The following is an 18257-nucleotide window of genomic DNA, read 5'->3' on the forward strand; positions in this document are numbered from 1 at the left end:
AAAAGTCCTGTAGGGATTAGGTAGGAAAGAGACAAAGACGTCTCCTCAAGTGAATCCTTTTAACGGGTTTTCAGCCATTTTTTTTACATCTCTTTTCATTCTGAATCACTCACACATGCCCCCACATTTTTTTTTTTATAGATGTTTCCCTTCCTCATAAGAGCACAGAGTATTTACATCAGGATACAACTACAGAGCACAAAAATCTCTTGCAAAAAAAAAATTGAGATCATCCATACAGATTTAAATAATGGAAACAATGCAGATGCAATCCTGCTGGAATCTATGTTTAAAATCCTCAGGGGATTCCTAAATCTGATTGGTACATGCATCCGTTTCCTTAGTGTAGCAAATTCAGTTTACGTACAGCTTACTTTCCCTCTTTTGTCTCTTCAGCTGGATGACTCACGAAAGAGTTGGCTTCTGAAGAAAAAAAAAAAAAAGTAGCTGTCTGCAGATTTGTGTTGCTCCCGGCTATGAATAATGGCATAGGGGCAGAGTGTGCTCTGTGTGTTCACCAAGGCGTTTTCTAACAAAAGGGGAAAAATAAATAAACTTGCGGGTGGCTCTGAGCCCTTTGGTAAACCGAGCTTGCAGCCTGTGTGACATCTCTTAAAAGCATTCTCTTTAAGAACCATCATTGGGAAACTGATTGAATTCTTGAAAGCAGTGTACAGTAATAACGTTTTGTTTTTATTTATTTTTTTCACAAGCTTATAATATTTGTGTGTGACTTTACCTAATTTATTACCTAATTTATTTACATTCTCCACCCATAGTTACAGCTCTAGAGGCACAGGATTCCTCCCTGGACTGAATAGCGTACATATCTGAGATCAGGGGAAGTGAGTTTTCTCCATCTATGTGTACTTGATCACCGATGTAGCAGTTGAAATATTAAAGTCTGTTTCAGCTCCCCCCACACACATAGATGACGTTTTCCAATAGCACCTCTACAGCTGTGGTCAAAAGTTTTGCATTACCTAGAATTTTAGGACTGAGACATAACTTAAGAAAAAAAAAACAAAAAAAAACATATGAACATAATTCATTTAACGTCAGGTAATGAAAGAAATGTTTCATTAAGTATATGGTATGTACTTCAGTATGTTAACTTAAGATTATTCAGCAGGTTTCATTGGACTTTATGAAGCAAAATTAGTTCATTCTACCAGGTGATGCAAAACTTTTGCCCATAGCTGTACAGCTGTTTACATCTACATCTTCTGCTGCTGTACTTCCCTAGACCCAAACGGCTTCACAAATGTAAAACTTGCACTCTGCTGTCAAATGCTCTTTCTGGATAAAGCACGGGGGACAGGGGTGTCATAAATGTTGAAAATGAGATTTTGCACTATGGATTTTTTAATAAAGACCCCTGGCATGTTTTTCCTGATGGTGTGTGTTGGTTTGGCAGGCTCAGGCACGCTTGCCACTGCTATTACCATCTTCAGGCTGGGATCTGTCCTGACATGCAGGAGAAGCTGTGGAGGTATCCTGTTCAATCCAATCCAGTACTCCTCCCTGCTCTGCTTTTCCTGTTAAATTGGGGATAATACTGTAAGAATATAGTGAGAGAGAGAGAGAGAGAGAGAGAGAGAAAGAGAGAGAGAGAGAGAGAGAGAGAGAGAGAGAGAGAGAGAGAGAGAGAGAGAGAGAGAGAGAGAGAGAGCATATTTATTAGAACACCCCATTGCTTCGGTAGTTTGGATTTGTTTTGCATATGAAATCAAACAACTGTAACTGAAAATCTGTCGAAATATGCAAATTAGTTCAGTTGTCTAATTTAATTGATGACTAACAGGTCACACATGCAATTCATTTAAATTAGTAAGAGAAAAGGAACACAAAGCCACAAAAGGTAAAATGCATAATACTTTGCAGAAGTTGTTTAAGATGCCTAATTAAAATACAAAGTGGTCTAACATTTTCACACGAGTGCCTATTGCTTCTATATCGCTGACTACTGACTGAAAATTGAAATTCTCACACCGAGGTTTTCATGCAGATAGGTATGTAACGCATATAAATGACACATCTTGAGCTGTTCTAAAAAGTTTGCCCACTACTGTATGTAAAATACATTTTGTGCACATGGGCAGTCCCTCAAATAGCTGATTGATGAGTTTTGCACAGAGAAACCATTCTGAGATCTATAAAAGCTGCACTCCCTGTTTGTGGCAGGTGTTTCTGTTTTTTAGTTAAGCTCCTGCATATGAAATCCTGTCTCCGATATACAGTAGTTAACTATAGACTCTCATACGGCAGTAGTCTGTGCTACAGTGACCAGCAAGTCTTCAGAATCATCTTATTGACAACCTACATGCCCACAATGTTCCGGCTTCTTATCAGTCTGGATTAAGTGCACTTTGTAATAATATTGCTGATGTCTGGGTCCTTTGGGCTGCTTTAATCATCGGAGCATTTACATAGCAAGCAAACGTACTTCAGATTCATTTGCAAAAAAAAAGCATTAGGATAATATGCAGAGGTCCTTCCTGCTTGAGTAAAAGTCTGGATGCATCTACCAAATGATTCGTCTAGAAACCTGATCGACTGAAACGATTTGTGAAATGTACATATTATATGTTTGTGTTGCCTGCAGTGTTTCATTGAAAACATATGCATACAATAAACCTTGACGTGATTCACAGGTTTAGGTGATATAGCGTTGGCACACAGATTTTCATTGCCTGCAGTTCTTAATTCCGATGCACATTTCAGGCACCTGTAGTGGTGTTTCACATTCAGTGCTTTTACAGGATGCATTACCATTACTGTACATATTGACTCCAAGTTAGTCTCAGTGTTAAACTGTTCTCTTTTCTGAAGCTCCAGCATCACATATCATATCAAGCCAATACCGGCAAGAAAGCTCAGAGGTTCTGCTACTAACATCGATGTACGAGTCACACTGTGGCAGTTCTGTACTGCAAGTAAATTCTTGGAAGAAAAAAAAAAGCGTGGATCGTTCCCTAAATCTCTACAAACAGAAGAAAATTGCAGCAAAGAGGTTGAAATGAAAAGATGTAATCACCCAGAGTATCTCTAAGCCTGTTTTAACATATTTCGGGCAGGACAGTTAACGGTATTTGCGGTTCGCAAGCCGGGGCACGCCAGTTGAGATGACAGACACATTATTATCACTCAAACTAACCCAGCCTGCCTGAACCTGTCCTGGGACGCAAGTCCACAGCTGCCGAGGAAACGCAAGCACAGCCCGTCAGCTTCAGCTAAGCGTGTGGGTTTATAGCGAGAACTCGTTTCAGGCAAGTCTTCGGCACGTTCCCGATGGTCTTAGGAATGCTGGAGAAAGGGGGGGACAGGAGGTTTCAATCAGTTCCTTAAGAAAAATAAATTAGATGAAAATAATCCTGGGCGAACAAGTCTGGGCTCCTCTCACACTGCACAGCTGCAGCTAGACAATCGTTTTCTTTTTTTTCTTTCTCTTATTTTTCATCAGGTGTGAATCTGTTCAAACACATCACCAAGTGGCCCTAGATATTGTTTGTTGTTTAAATAAAAAAAAAAGAAAGAAAAATGTGAATGATCAGATTTAATATTTCTTCAATAGACATTGAATAAATCAATGAACTTTTTGATTGAAGTGCATCTGTTCGAGTCCCCTGTATTATTTGCTGGACAGATTCAGCACAGAGAACACTGGGGTATCAGTGTGGAGGGCTGCTGGATAGTGTTAGACCTTAAGATATGTTTCAAAGCTTTATAGAAATTAAAAGTTGAATTGAGCAAAATCCCTCTCCTGACACAGCAGGACGATTCAAGTAGAATTGCAGATAATGAAGGCAATTACATCGACTGTATGGTTTTCATGCATTATAATTAAGTAACCTGGGCTTGTTGATCTCCGAAAACAATGAATGGGGTGAAATGATAAAAAGCTTGATTGCCCAATCCCTACTTAAGAAATAAGCTTAGAGCATCTTTGAGGTATTGTGTAGTTTGCACATGCATTAACATGTATATTACAGTTAATGCAAATGCTGTGGAGAACCGGATTGCTCAACAGAGTTTAAATGAAAAACACATTCAGGAGTTATGAACATGGCGATTATAAAGTCAATTGAAGAACTCCTCTAGAAGACAAAGGAAGCCATATTAAGCACCCTTATATGAAAAAGTTTATCACAGTAATTGTGCATGTTCACTACTTTTACTGTGCTTATACCATGTATTTACAGTGCATTGCCATGGTTGACCGTATAATACCTGTTACAGTTGCTTGTTACCTGTGTATTTTTTTCCCATTGCAGACTGATCAACTGAATTTCTAATCACCCTGTATACTAGTCTGTGGTAACGTTACCTTAAACATCCTTAACTTTTTCATTCCATGCACGTTTTGTGTGGTGTGGCAGTAACACAGTTTATTTTGGTTCGGAGCATGTATTTTGCTCATAAAGCTTATACTCTAATATCTTATGGCTTCTGTCTTAGCATTGCTGCTGTACTGTAGCATAAACTACCATTCAAGTTCTCACTAATCGCTGAGATAGAAGAATAACGCACATGGTGTATTTGGTGACTTGCAGCAACTGGTTATAGCTACTGGATATCCTTTTACTTTTTATTTCAAAAAGGCTGTATTAACAAAGCTTTCACACACTGATAATGTTACAGAACAAGAAACAAATAGTGAGCTTTTAAGGGGCTCTTAAATTAATCTGAGACTTTATTTAAAGCTTTTTTGCTTTCTATTGAGATAACAGCTCTGGCAAAATAGCTCCATTTATTTTATATCGCTGTCATTTACAAATGTGACCACACAGCTTCCATCTACAGTAGGGATATTTCATGCACAAGCAAGGCTGAGGTGTCAAAGTCTCCACTGAAGTATCGCTGGAGATCTAATGACTGATCTAATTGACTGTTTAAAGCTACTAAACCAGCACACACAAAAACACAAAAGCAGAGAGAGACAGGACCACAGTCACAGACGAACAGACAGTTGCATTATTATGAATGAGACAGACAAATCTATCAACACAATTTCTCTAAATGTTCTTACAATGCTGCACTGTACGATTTATGCTGTTAAACAATGCTGTCCTGTCTGGACACGCCAGCACTGGTAATTACTAATTTATTTTTTTTATACATATAAATGTATATATTATGTAAGTGAGTTGTAGCAGATTCTCTCCCCCCAGGGCAAGCCGTTTTGCCGTTCATACAGACGTGTATCCATGTCACAACAAGGAATACGGCTGGAATTAGTCATCTAAGATGTGACTCTTTCCTAAGCGCATTACTCCTACGAAACACTTTTCCGGGCAAGTCCCAGACTGCCCAGGAATGCTGATTTAAAGGGGTCTTATAAGACTAATGGTAAATGATGTCAACACCTGGCAGACAAAATGTTTTCTCATTGTGTCTGAATAGGTGTATAAAAGACAAGGACACTTTATTATCTGTCTGTTCCTAATGTTTTATTTCCTCACCTATTATGTGTGTTCTGTACAGTTCCCAATTGTCTTTTCTGCTAAGGTCTTTATGTGCCGTTGTTACTCGCTATTCCAGCAAAAATTATTGTTTGAAAAGGCTCTGCAAGGCTGGTTTTCTGAGCTGGGGAAGCATATTAGTGTTGCACTGTGCTTTGAAACCCAGAATGGAAAGGCTTCATCATATATCTGCAAGCTCAAAAACTTTAGTCCAGAAGATAAACGCCTTGTGCACTATGGACTAAAGTTTCGTTCGTTTTTTTCCAAAAATATACTTGGCCACTCAGATTGAACAAGGATGGGATTGTGAAAAGAGATCCCCAATTGCATATAATGTCTCTGGGTTCCGGTGAGTTGTTCCTTGGCAGATCAGTAAAGATAATGTGCTTAGTCATTAATTTTATCAGTGCTACTTTATTTGATGTCCACCCCACCCCTACTCCCATTGAAAGCCGTCCATTCCATTCAAACATGCTCATGCAAGCCCCATCCTTCTCTGAAGTTGCCTTTTCATTGCTTAAGGTGAATTTTGGGGGGATTTTTTTGGGGGGATGTAGCCTGCCCCAGCATGCCAGAGCGATACATTAATACCTGTGGACCACCATGTCGTTCGATGCAAATCCCAGAGATGATAACCGACAGCAGACACAGCTCACTGCAACACGTGAAGCACGCAGGCTGGGATGCATAAAGAACTGCCACGTTTTTTTTTTATTGATTTTTTTTTTCCCCATTAATCCGCCTCATGTCAAACACGATTCAACTTGTCGAGCTTTGTTTTTAAAACATCTGCACTTCGTTACATTGGCAAGGATGTAGCTATTCCATAGAAGACTGACTTCTTTGTATTGGCAATAAGATGAAGACCATTTTAGTCTTTTCAAACCCCATTGCGCTTGTTTAAACTGTGCTATTCCCACCATCCCACCAGACTTGCGCTGGGGTCTGTAGATATATATATATATATATATATATATATATATATATATATATATATAATTTAAGCAGCCAGATTACTTGGTGGATTTTTAATGACAAAAGTGAAATAAAAGCTGTTGTGGTTTTAAATGAAGTCATATTGAAAGCTGTTTGTAATGTAGCCTCAGTATTTACTTAAGACTCTCTGTGGTGAGAACCAGCGTGTTTCATTGTTTTAATGTATGTAACAACCTGTACTGTATTTCTCATTGCCAACATTTCAAGGACTGATCAAGCAAAGCATATGACAGCTGACTGTTAGGCTGTGAAAAATGACATAACAATAACATGTAACCCATATAAATGTAACCTTTTTCTAAGGTTCCCTGGTCAGTTTGACAATGAGATCATGTCAATGGGATTTTCTAAATTCCAATATATTGTGATTTTAAACATATCTTTGTAAATTGAATAGTGAAATCACCTACACTTTTTGAAGCGTTTACGCGAGACAGTAACAGGAAGGATATTGACACAGAATTATTTTTGCAACCGACAGTCCCTCCTGAACCGAAAATCACAAAACGTACCATAAATAAATAACCAGCACGCTCTTTGTGTTCCCTAGTGGCATGATGCTATCTGTTGTATTGGACTGTATTAGATGAAGTGGGATCCCTCTCTTATGCCTCCTGTGTCTCTCTGATTCCAGTACTCTCCCCTGCTGAAGAAGCTGTACTGTCAGATTGCCAAGACCTGTCCCATACAGATCAAGCTGTCCTCGCTGGCCCCCCCGGGCAGTGTGATCCGAGCGATGCCAGTCTATAAGAAGGCAGAGCATGTGACCGAAGTGGTGAAGCGCTGCCCCAACCACGAGCTTGGCAGGGACTTCAATGACGGTAAGTCACCTCAATCCGTTATGCCCTGGGGCTTACCTTCTATAAAAGAAGGAAGGAGGCAAAGATAAAAGGTACTGGTACAGCATAGCCAAGCTGGCTGGAACCCGGGTGAAAGTAAAAGTGTGGGAAAATGGGGGAAAAGCAGGGAAATACCTGCATGATCGATGCCTGTGTCAGTGTCCGGGGTGATCACACACCATATTGTCTCGCTTGGCAATAAGGCAGGTATAGAAGATGGTCAGTTGGAACTCTTCTAGCATAAACTATTGCTGTATGTTGGATATTTGCACATGGCCATTGCCTGACACCTGATGATTAACATCTTAAAGACACATTACTAGTAAATCAAATCATGTTATTGAACTAGTTATAAGGTTTCTAATTAATGCCTCAGTTGCACCTCCTTTGTATTGTATTATAAATAACATTGGAATGTTTCTGTTACATGGCTGTTTTATTGGTTGGTAGCAATGGGTTCTTGAAATAAAGCGTTGCAGTTTTTCAATCGGTTTATGCAGATTTTCTGAGGCAATACAGTATTGTTTCAATTCTGGGTGTTTGCCGTTATTGATGGATAAGAGCAACAAAACAAGATTGTGTGAAAAACAGCATTGCACCCAGGGACTGATAAAGAATGCACTCCTTATTTCCTTTAGGTCAGGTGGCTCCAGCGAGTCACCTGATTCGAGTGGAAGGGAATAACCTGTCCCAGTACGTAGATGACCCAGTGACTGGGAGGCAGAGTGTGATGGTACCTTATGAGTCACCACAGGTATGTGTTTTCCAGTTTGCATGGTTCGTTTTCCAGTTTGCATTGTCCTACATGGAAATCTGTTACTGTTAATATCATTAGTACTGTACCACAAACTGGCAGCCCTGTAATAACCATAGCACTGTACCAGGGATCATTGGATCATTATTTTATATATATATATATATATATATATATATATATATATATATATATATATATATATATATATATATTTTTGTATAAGGCAGATTTTTGTACCTTTTTTTAAACTGAATATCTACTGGCTTTTACACAGGATCAGTATGCAGATCACATGGGCTCTTGTGTCTTTTATTCGATATAGACCCCTAACACGGCAGAAAGTCGAGACAATCTTAACACCTAGACCTATTATATTATTAACCTTTAAAAATAAAATCACCATACTTTACCAGCATGCTTTCAGAGGTAGTCACTGTATGTTGCTCTGCAGTGCCATCTAGTGGCCTTGTATTGCATTTTAATACATTTGTAACTGAACATCCCAGCAGTAGTTATCAAAGCTGTCTTTTTTTGTGGATTCTTTCAATAGAAAAAAACAGATTAAATAGTAGATTCATTGCTGAAATCATCAGCAGCTCTTGTGCTAAAATATCATTTGTTTTTCCAGGTTGGAACAGAATGCACTACGATCTTGTACAACTTCATGTGTAACAGCAGTTGTGTGGGAGGCATGAACAGAAGACCCATTCTTATTATTATAACTCTGGAGACCAGAGAGTGAGTGTGCCTTTTACTATCATGCAGTACGGATCTGTGTGCAGTAACCAACAGGCCATACCTACAACCAAGAAACATATTAGTGTACACTTACTGTTCACTGCTCATGAAGTTAATTGATTGTTGTAGCATGGCCGCGTGCTGTGCAAGGTGAGTCATACAGTCAGGGGAGCGCAGGTTCGTGTCCTGGCTGTGTGAAATCGCCGGTCTTCACTGGGGTTTCCAGAAGGAGTGTCTCATTGGCTCTGGCGATCCCACGGTTAGGGAGGCAAAACTGGCAGGGACTGTTTCTCCTCATCGCGCTAGAGCAGACACTATCGCTGACATCCGCTTTCGAGTTTCTGGGTGTTTCAGTTCTCCTGCGGAATTGCTGCGGTGAGGAGAAAAATTGGGGAGAAAATCAGGAGGGGTAAAATAATTGGCCACTCTTAATAAAAAATAATAAAAAAGGCTGTATGGGATAACAATGATGCTTGTATATGCAACTCTTTGGACGACGTGTACGAATCTGTTCCGCTATGGCAGTGTGTTCTTGTCCTGAACCCGAGTCTCTGTGTGCAGTGGCCAGGTCCTGGGTCGCAGGTCGTTTGAGGGGCGTATCTGCGCCTGTCCTGGGCGGGACAGGAAAGCAGACGAGGATCACTTCCGCGAGCAGCAGGCCATGAACGACAGCGTGAACAAAAACGGCAACGCAAACAAACGCAGTGAGTTCACGTGTGTGATTCCATCGCAGCAGGGTTTGAATAGCAGACTGATCAGAACTGCTGCTGAGAACCTAAAGCTACACTTAATCCTTATTACAGCACATCATTTACAACGCAGACTGAGTTACCATTCACAACTGGTACTGAGACAAAGGGGGAGTAGACATGCATTACAAAATATTATTATTATAATTGGCACACTCCACTTAGCGATGTACATACTGTGTTTACTGCATTTAATGAATCTGACCAGCATTTTTCTCACTGCAACAATACAAGCTTATCATGGTTGATTACTCGCTTCCAGTAAAATCAAAGCACAGTAAATTAGAGCATGCATTAACTTCTAAGGCTGTTGCGTCAGTGAAGGAATTGAACTCATCTTCCTGCCTTTCAGCTTTTAAACAGACACCTCCGAACATCCCAGGCCCCAGCATCAATATGAAAAAGCGACGACATGGTGAAGAGGAGATTTATTATATTCCTGTAAGTGTGAAGCTAAAACTTCCTGCCCTTATGCCCCAAAAGTGCCTTTTTTTGTCAATGAGCCCCTGCCCTTTTAATGTCCTCTGCTCGTTACTGATGCTGGTAATTGCACGGTGTAATAACACATGGACAGCCTACATAAATATAAGTCCCAGATTGCTGTCTATCATTGCCAATGAAAACCACAGCTGGACGAGCACAGGGGGGGCCAATCCTGGTTCTGGGTTTTCGTTCCACCCGAGTTCTCAATTACTTAATTGAACCAATTACTTTCTTAATTTGTCAACACTAATTTCCAGATCTTCAGCCATTGAGGATTTAAAGGTACCCAGAAAACCCTGCAGGACTGTGGCTCTCCAGGACTAGGGTTGGCCACCCCAGGACTAGTACATCGACCCTACAAAAAGACCCCGCAGTTCCTATTGCACACACTATGTTTCTGGTGTGTGGTTTGACTCCATTCCTCCTTTTTGCCCTGCTAGGTGCGTGGCCGGGAGAACTTCGAGATCCTGATGAAGATCAAGGACAGTCTGGAGCTGGTGGAGCTGGTCCCTCAGCAACTGGTAGACTCGTACAGACAGCAACAGCAGCAGCTGCTCCAGAGACAGTGAGTGCTCCCTATCAGGCTGGGGCACAGGGTCCCAACCAGTGGTGTAGTCCAGCCGGAACGGTAGTATTTTCTATAGGCAGCTCAGACATCATCATTCTGCCACTGACACGCAGACACCAGTCAGCGCCTCACACATGGTCCAGTGGTAGGGGTTAGGATTTTCAGGTTTTGTTTCAAACTCCTTTCAGGTTTTAATATGGCATTATTTCTGCACATGCAGTCAAAGAGGAAAATGCAATTCTGCTTTATCTGACCAAAACTGGACACAAACTCCTCCGCTGTTGCAGTCATTATCAGTCCGGTCCAGTCTGCCTGTGCGCTGTAGCTCTTCTGAAAAGCCTCCCTGTTGTTAATCCGCAGGAACCCCATCCAGTCCCCCACCTCTTACGGCTCTGTGCTCCCCAACATGAGCAAGATGCACGGAGGAATCAACAAGCTGCCTTCCGTCAACCAGCTCGTGGGACAGCAACCCCAGCAAAGCCAGAGCGCAGCACCCAGCATGGGACCCATGGGTGAGGATCTATTAACGCAGTCATTTAAAAAAGTCACGTTCGAAAAACATACTATGCAACATTTTTTATGTAGTGTACAGGATGTATATAATACTCTTTTTTGTCTCCTGTTTTAATATATATATTTTTTTACCACTTGCAGGTCCCGGCATGATGAACAGTCACCACATGCAGCAGAACGGTGACATGAATGGAGGTCATTCTGCCCAGTCAATGGTGTCCGCATCCCACTGCACCCCTCCCCCGCAATATAACCCTGACCCCAGCCTCGTCAGGTACTTCCCATTCCACTGCAATGGCTCCATGCTTAATTAACACGTGGTTACCCCCGGTGCACAGTCACTTTGCCACCTGACTTCATTCACTTTTTAGCTGGGAAATAGCGTTTGGGGAAAATAATATATGAATTTATGCAGTATTGCTGAATGCTGAACAATATTTATTTATTTTGCTTTTGACTGATTACTTTATGAGTATATTTTAAGTGTGGGGTTGTGGGATTTAAACACCCCACAGTAAAAATTTTAAAACCCCACAAAAAAAACCTTTAAGCAAAAAATATTTTTTAAAAGTTTGCAGTACTGAGAATTCTCATAATGTCAATATCATGTTACTTTATAATATATATACTTTATAATATATATATATATATATATATATATATATATATATATATATATATATATATATATATATAATGCATTCTAACATAATCCACCAGGCATCTATATAATGTTATTTGCGCATTGTGGCAGGAGAGTTGTCATAGCAAAGACTGCCTTTTCCTGCTTAAACGTGATAGTTTTTAGTGCTGAGAATTCTCACAGGCTCAGTAATCTGTTACTTTATAATTCAGTGTGGAGCAGGGTTTTAACCCATCCCTGGCTTCAGAATAGAAACGCTATTGAGTAGACTAAAGCAACTCACGTGTTACACTGCCTAGCAGTTAAATAGTAAATATAAAACTCAGAGAACGTCCTCATGTCAGTTCATAGTCTCGTTTATAATCAAGTTTAGTTTCACCTTCTGTTCCTTTTTTATTTAATTACTCAAACATATCAAATATACATATATATATAAAATGTAAGGAGTTAGTAGAAAAAAAATCTTAATCCTATAGAGGGTCGCGGTGAGCCGGAAGCTAACTGGGCAGGCACAGGGTGCAAGGCAGGACTACACCCTGGATGGGACGCCAGTCCATCACAGGGCAGCTAAGGGGCAATTTAGAGAGGCACTATGAAATATGAAATGCACTCGCCAAATACTGTGCAGTGTATTAGAAAATGTATTAATTAGCATGTGCTGGACAGAAAGCAAGGTCTGCTAATGGAGCGTGAGAGCTATCAGAATGGCTGTGCAGATGAAGAGATGTCCTGTGAATCCGTGTATTGTAGTTATGACAGGGAAACGTTAGTTTGTTCCCAATACTACAGTAAGTCACATTCCTTTAAAACGAATAGTTGGTAGCTTCAAATGTCATTTTAACCTGTTAACTACCAAATACATTTTTCTTTGACAAAATCAGAACACAAGCTGTATTTATGTAATTTGATACATTACATTTAGACTTAACTTTTGCTGTTAACAAAATTAGAGTAAGTTAGCATAACAATACAGTTAAAGAGAAAATTAAATTAACAGGTAGATGCCAGTTAAAAATGCTCCGAAAAATTAGAGTATCCTGTCCTCAAATGAAGACAATGGCAATTAATGGGTTCATGTTATATATATATATATATATATATATATATATATATATATATATATATATATATATATGTTGTAAAATCCTGAGGGTGTTTTTTATAGGGCACTAAAGGAGATATGATTAACAATGGAACTGTGGATGTTTCTGAGTTTGTATTATATTTATGAAATGCTGTTACAAATATATGTGATTTTACTTTTCATCTGTAGCCCGGATTTTTATTTTTATTTTTTATTATTATTGTATTTATAATAAAAAAAATGACAACATGAAAAAAAAAAAGTGTTCGGAATTATTAATATAATACACGTATACTTTACTGTATGTTTCATACCTTTAAATTGTTTTGATAAAAAAAAAAAAAATGCTGTGATCTTGAAAACTCCATACTGTAAATATAATTAAAATCAATTTTATATATATATATATATATATATATATATATATATATATATATAAAAAAAAAAAAACACAGGTACATATTTTAAACGTTTGAGCAATTACCAGCTGCTAGTTAACATTAGCTAGGAGTGGAGATCCCGTATCTTTGAGCCTTGACCTTCTTGTGCTAATTATGTGGAGGATTCTAATCACTGGCCCTTAGTCTCAGTGGGATTCGTTTTGTTTCTGAACAGTTTTTTATCGAGTCTCGGATGTCAAAACTGCATTGAATACTTCACATCCCAGGGGTTACAGAACCTGTACCATCTCCAGAACCTAACCATGGAGGTAATTGCATTTATTGAATATCTTTTAACACACTGTAATGCAGTAAGAAGGTGCACTTCTTAGTCTACATATTTAGATTTGAATGGATTTTTTATTTTTATTTTTTTTGTAAATGGTATACAGTACCACCAGGTGGCCAAATGCTGTAACTGCTACAAGGAAAAATCAGATGTAAAATTTTCCGCACAGCACCTTATTGGCTGTGATGTAAACTCTATTTACTGTGTTGCCAGAAGGCTTTAACCTTTCCTGGGATTCCAAGAGTCTTCAAACATCCATACAGGTTTTTCAAAGACCTTAACTCGCTGTATTTTTATTGCATGTATTTAATAAGTGGGTCACAACACCACTGTGCCAAAAACCCTAAATGGTTAAAATATGCCTGGACTGGAATGGCACCACGAGGATAGATGTCATAGAACAGCCCTCTGTTTGGCGTTGCTACGAGTTTTACTATTTGTTCTGTTTCTGCCCCTTTGCTTCTCGCAGGACCTCGTGGCTCTGAAGATCCCAGAGCAGCTCCGCCTGGTTATCTGGAGAGGGCTCCAGGACCTGAAACAGGGTCACGACTACGGGGGCCAGCAGCTGATCCGCTCCTCCAGCAGCAACACCTCCACCATGGCCATCGGCCCCACGGGGGAGCTGCAGCGGCAGCGCGTCATGGAGGCCGTGCACTTCCGCGTGCGACACACCATCACCATCCCCAACCGCACTGGCACGGGAACCTCCGAGGACTGGCCTGACTTCGGCTTCGACGTCCCGGACTGCAAGTCCCGCAAGCAATCCATCAAGGAGGAGTTTACAGAAAACGAGATCAATTAGCGAACTGTCCACCACAGCAGCGACGAAACAAAAGAGGGCCGGGAGGGGAGGGGGTGTGGGGAGTTTACAGCGGAAACAAAATAAACCAGAAAGACTCTTGAGATTCTTCTTTTACCCCGTTAAAGGAGTTTTAAGTCAAGGCACTTTTTTTTTTTTTTTTTTTTTTAAAGTCGTGAGAGATGGAAATCTGGAGTTTTTAAACCGTGGTATATTGGCTCTTATTTGACACTCGCTGTCTTTAATTTGGACATTTAAAAATAAAAAGGAGCGGTCTTGAATATCGGGGGTGGGGTAATCGAAACACTACAGTAAGGGTTTTCCAAATGTGAATTTTGTGCAGCTGAAGCAGGTCTTGTTTTCGAGGAATAAGGAGGTATTTAGGTTGTAGGGCTCACCAGTGTTTTTCACATACTGATGTTATAAAGGGAGAGTGTTCAAACACCTGTTTGGTCTAGTCTAGTATTTTGTGGTCGGGTTTGCTGTCCTAAAATAAATTTAAAAACCAAGGAGAAAATGATGCATTGTAAAACACGGGGAGACTGTTGCTGTTACCTGCGTAGCTAGTGAACCGCCTTCCCTCCACTGATATTAACAAGGGGAGACCCACGCCCTAGAATAGGAGCCACGCCCAGCCCCATACTGACTAGAATAGGAGCCACGCCCAGCCCCATACTGACTAGAATAGGAGCCACGCCCACCCCCATACTGACTGGAATACAAGCCACGCCCACCCCCATACTGACTAGAATAGGAGCCACGCCCACCCCCATACTGACTGGAATACAAGCCACGCCCACCCCCATACTGACTGGAATACAAGCCATGCCCACCCCCATACTGACTGGAATACAAGCAACACCCACCCCCATACTGACTGGAATACAAGCCACACCCACCCCCATACTGACTGGGATAAAAGAGCTCCACCTCCTTCCTTCACTCCTCCCAGTCTCTGCCATGCATATCTTTAGTCTGCCTGTGCGCAATTTATTCAACGGACTGCCAAAACGAACAGGATGCTTCTGAGCGCGCGGAAAATTAGGGAGATTCAGTGACCAGCTATCGACGAATATATGTAAGAAAAAATGTACAGTTGAAAGACAAATTTGTTTTGCTCTTTTTAACATTAAAACAAGTGTTCTCTGATAATGTGTTTAAATGTGTGCCCTTAGAGACTGCTGTCGTTCCGTTGTGAATGTTGCTTCTTATGTAAATGTAAATACATGTACATTGAAACAGATGCGTGAACAATCACGTTTGTGTATTTTTTGTGGGATCAACCTTACAAGTGATTTGTCACATAATAATTTGAACTTTTTTTGTATTATTATTATTATTGTTATATTATTATTTTTTATTGAAATAATAAGATTGGTATTTACCATTTTCATAAAAAAAACAAATACAGGAATTTTTGTTTGTTATTTTGTTTTTGATGAAATCGATACTGTATTCCTTTTAACAAGGCCTTCTGATCGCTTAGTCATTATACACGAGCAGTTTTCCATACTTACCCAGTGTATATGATGCCTTAAATCTCAGGAACACCAGACTGATTGCAGATCATGAGCATATTTTAATTTTCTTGGCTGTTAGCAGATGGGACCTGTGCAAAAAGACAAGCTATGTGGTTTTAAAAGAGGATATAGTTTCTAATAATATATGTATATATCTGCATGTAATAATGGTTTGTAGAATCTGGGGGCAGTACACAGTATGTGCACCGGTGATTAAGGGCAGCTGAAACTGCGTATTTGTGGTGTAAAAAAACCCCTAGAAAGTGCTTCTGTATTATTGAATTGCTTGATATTAGATTTGGGACTTTAACTACAGCAGTGTGCAAATGTATTAGAACACCCCGTTGCTTCTGTAGTTTTTATATGCTGTGTGTGTGAAATCAAACCACTAACGAAAAAACCTTGGGAAATTGGCAAAATAGGCAAATTAGTGATTGTTTAATTTAATTGATGGCTTTAAAAAGGCCACACATGCAATTAATTAATCTAAAATAGTAAGAGAAAAGGAACACATAGCCACAAATGATAAAATGCAGGAGACTATTTAGAAGTTGTTTAAGATGCCTAATTTAAAAATGGTCTAACATTTTCACACTAGTGCCTAATGTTTCTATATCAGTGATTATTGACTGAAAATTGAACTTCTCACACCCAGAAGTTTTCATGCAGGTAGGTATATACATACAGGATATATAAATGACCAACCATGAGGTGTTCTGATACATTTACACACTACTGTATATTCCAGTTGGAAATAATACAGTGCGCTATTTGTTACACTAGGTCCCTGTCTTTGTGAACCTGCTTCTAACTGAATAGAAAACACTTTATATATTTTTGCTGAATGGGTGATACTTTATAAGATTTGTAAACTGGAAAGAGCCCTTTTAATCACACAATCACAGGAGAGAACCATTTCAGATAACATACAATTGATACATGCAGTAAGTAACATGGTAAGATTTCGATACAGCCACAGCTGTGGGGTTATCTGTACTTATTGTGGAAACTTACTGGTAGAAACAGGTGAGCAGACTGTGCTCCAGGTTAGGGTTAAACTGAGACGTTAGATAAGCACACTTCTGTTCTACTTTATCGTAAGCAGCGCAATTTAAATGATCCGAGAAGCCTAATCTAAGTTCTTAATTTTGTTATTTTGATACGGTCCGTTGGTCTCTATTTGAACTGTTTAGTAGTTGCTAGTTTGCATTGATGTGTCTCAGATTGCCAGTACTCTACAAGCAGAAGAACTTGGTGATGTTTTTTAGTTATATATTATTTGTCCGGTCTCAGATTTCACTGCTATGGCTTACAGCTCAGGGATAGTGATTTGTTTTTTTTTTGTTCTCCCTAGGCAGTAAACCACAACCGATTTTCTCACCATGTATTTACATAATTAATGTGTTTTTGATCACAAATCATATGCTGAAATTTATATCTTCACCTCTCTGGTGCTAAAAAAAAAAGCTAATCTTTAGTTTTGTTTTAGAATCTATTGTTATTATTCTGTATATTTTGGTTACTCCTCCTTGCAGTGCAAGGCAGCCTTTTCATTTTTAATTTTCTTTTTGTTGTGCACGCAATGCCTAAGAGCTTGAGATTGGGATGTTTTTATTCATATATGAACTTGTCATTGAGGCGAGATGGAAACCTATTTTTTCGTGCCTTTGGGTTTTATTTTTATTATCCTGAAAGCACATTTACTTGATGTTTTACGTATAGAATTTAAGCGCTCTGCTGTATTCATGATGCACTTAATTTACCATATTTTACAAGTTGTTTTTTTTTTAACTTTTTTTAATCTTGTATAGATGTTAACAGGGCTTTAAGGCAGGAATTCAAAACTTGAAAACTTGCTGTAGTAAAAAGAAAAACTAATAAACACTTTGCAGTCTATTCAATTGATCTAAATACCACCATCATTTAAATCAATAAAACAGAGAGTTACATGCTCCATTTGAACCAACCTGTGGCTGTATTTATATGATAGGCTGTTTAAACTTTAGATCAGTTGATTAGATCCCACTGACGGCTAAGCCAATCATTTTAAGCTTTGCAGAACGAAAACTTGTACCCACTAGAGGGCGATGTTGTACTGCAGGCCACTCTGGTGCAGAAAACAAATCTCATAGGTGCTGATGTGCTACAGGGACAAAGCAATGGTGATGCATTCATAGTCCACTTATTACTGGTGCACGTATACTTTTACTGTACATAGCAGTGAATGTGTTAGCTAGTCAGAGCTAACAAGTGTTCAAGTCCTGAATACCTGGGAACTTTGTGGAGAAATGCAGTCTGGTGCACATACTGTAGCTACGGTAAAGGACAGTGTAGCTCACATGGAATTAACGCTTGCAGCGAGTAGCAGATTAAAGCA

At 39.5% G+C, this 18257-nt stretch overlaps 1 protein-coding gene across 3 annotated transcripts in view; it reads left to right on the forward strand.

Annotated features, from left to right (window-relative positions):
- The window catches only part of LOC117425905 (tumor protein p73), a 48279-nt gene extending 30433 nt beyond the window's left edge, over nt 1-17846 (forward strand). For all 3 annotated transcript variants that reach the window (XM_059002346.1, XM_059002347.1, XM_034043217.3), the window contains 10 exons: nt 7093-7279; nt 7936-8051; nt 8683-8792; nt 9354-9496; nt 9894-9982; nt 10465-10589; nt 10953-11104; nt 11247-11379; nt 13448-13541; nt 14031-17846. In XM_059002346.1, coding sequence (XP_058858329.1) covers nt 7093-7279; nt 7936-8051; nt 8683-8792; nt 9354-9496; nt 9894-9982; nt 10465-10589; nt 10953-11104; nt 11247-11379; nt 13448-13541; nt 14031-14363 — 1482 coding nt within the window. In that variant the 3' untranslated portion in view covers nt 14364-17846. The remainder of the gene's footprint in view (nt 1-7092; nt 7280-7935; nt 8052-8682; nt 8793-9353; nt 9497-9893; nt 9983-10464; nt 10590-10952; nt 11105-11246; nt 11380-13447; nt 13542-14030) is intronic.
- Nucleotides 17847-18257: the final 411 nt, after the last annotated feature.

Source organism: Acipenser ruthenus, chromosome 27 (assembly GCF_902713425.1).
Source record: "Acipenser ruthenus chromosome 27, fAciRut3.2 maternal haplotype, whole genome shotgun sequence".
In the NCBI taxonomy this organism is placed as follows: Eukaryota; Metazoa; Chordata; class Actinopteri; order Acipenseriformes; family Acipenseridae; genus Acipenser; species Acipenser ruthenus.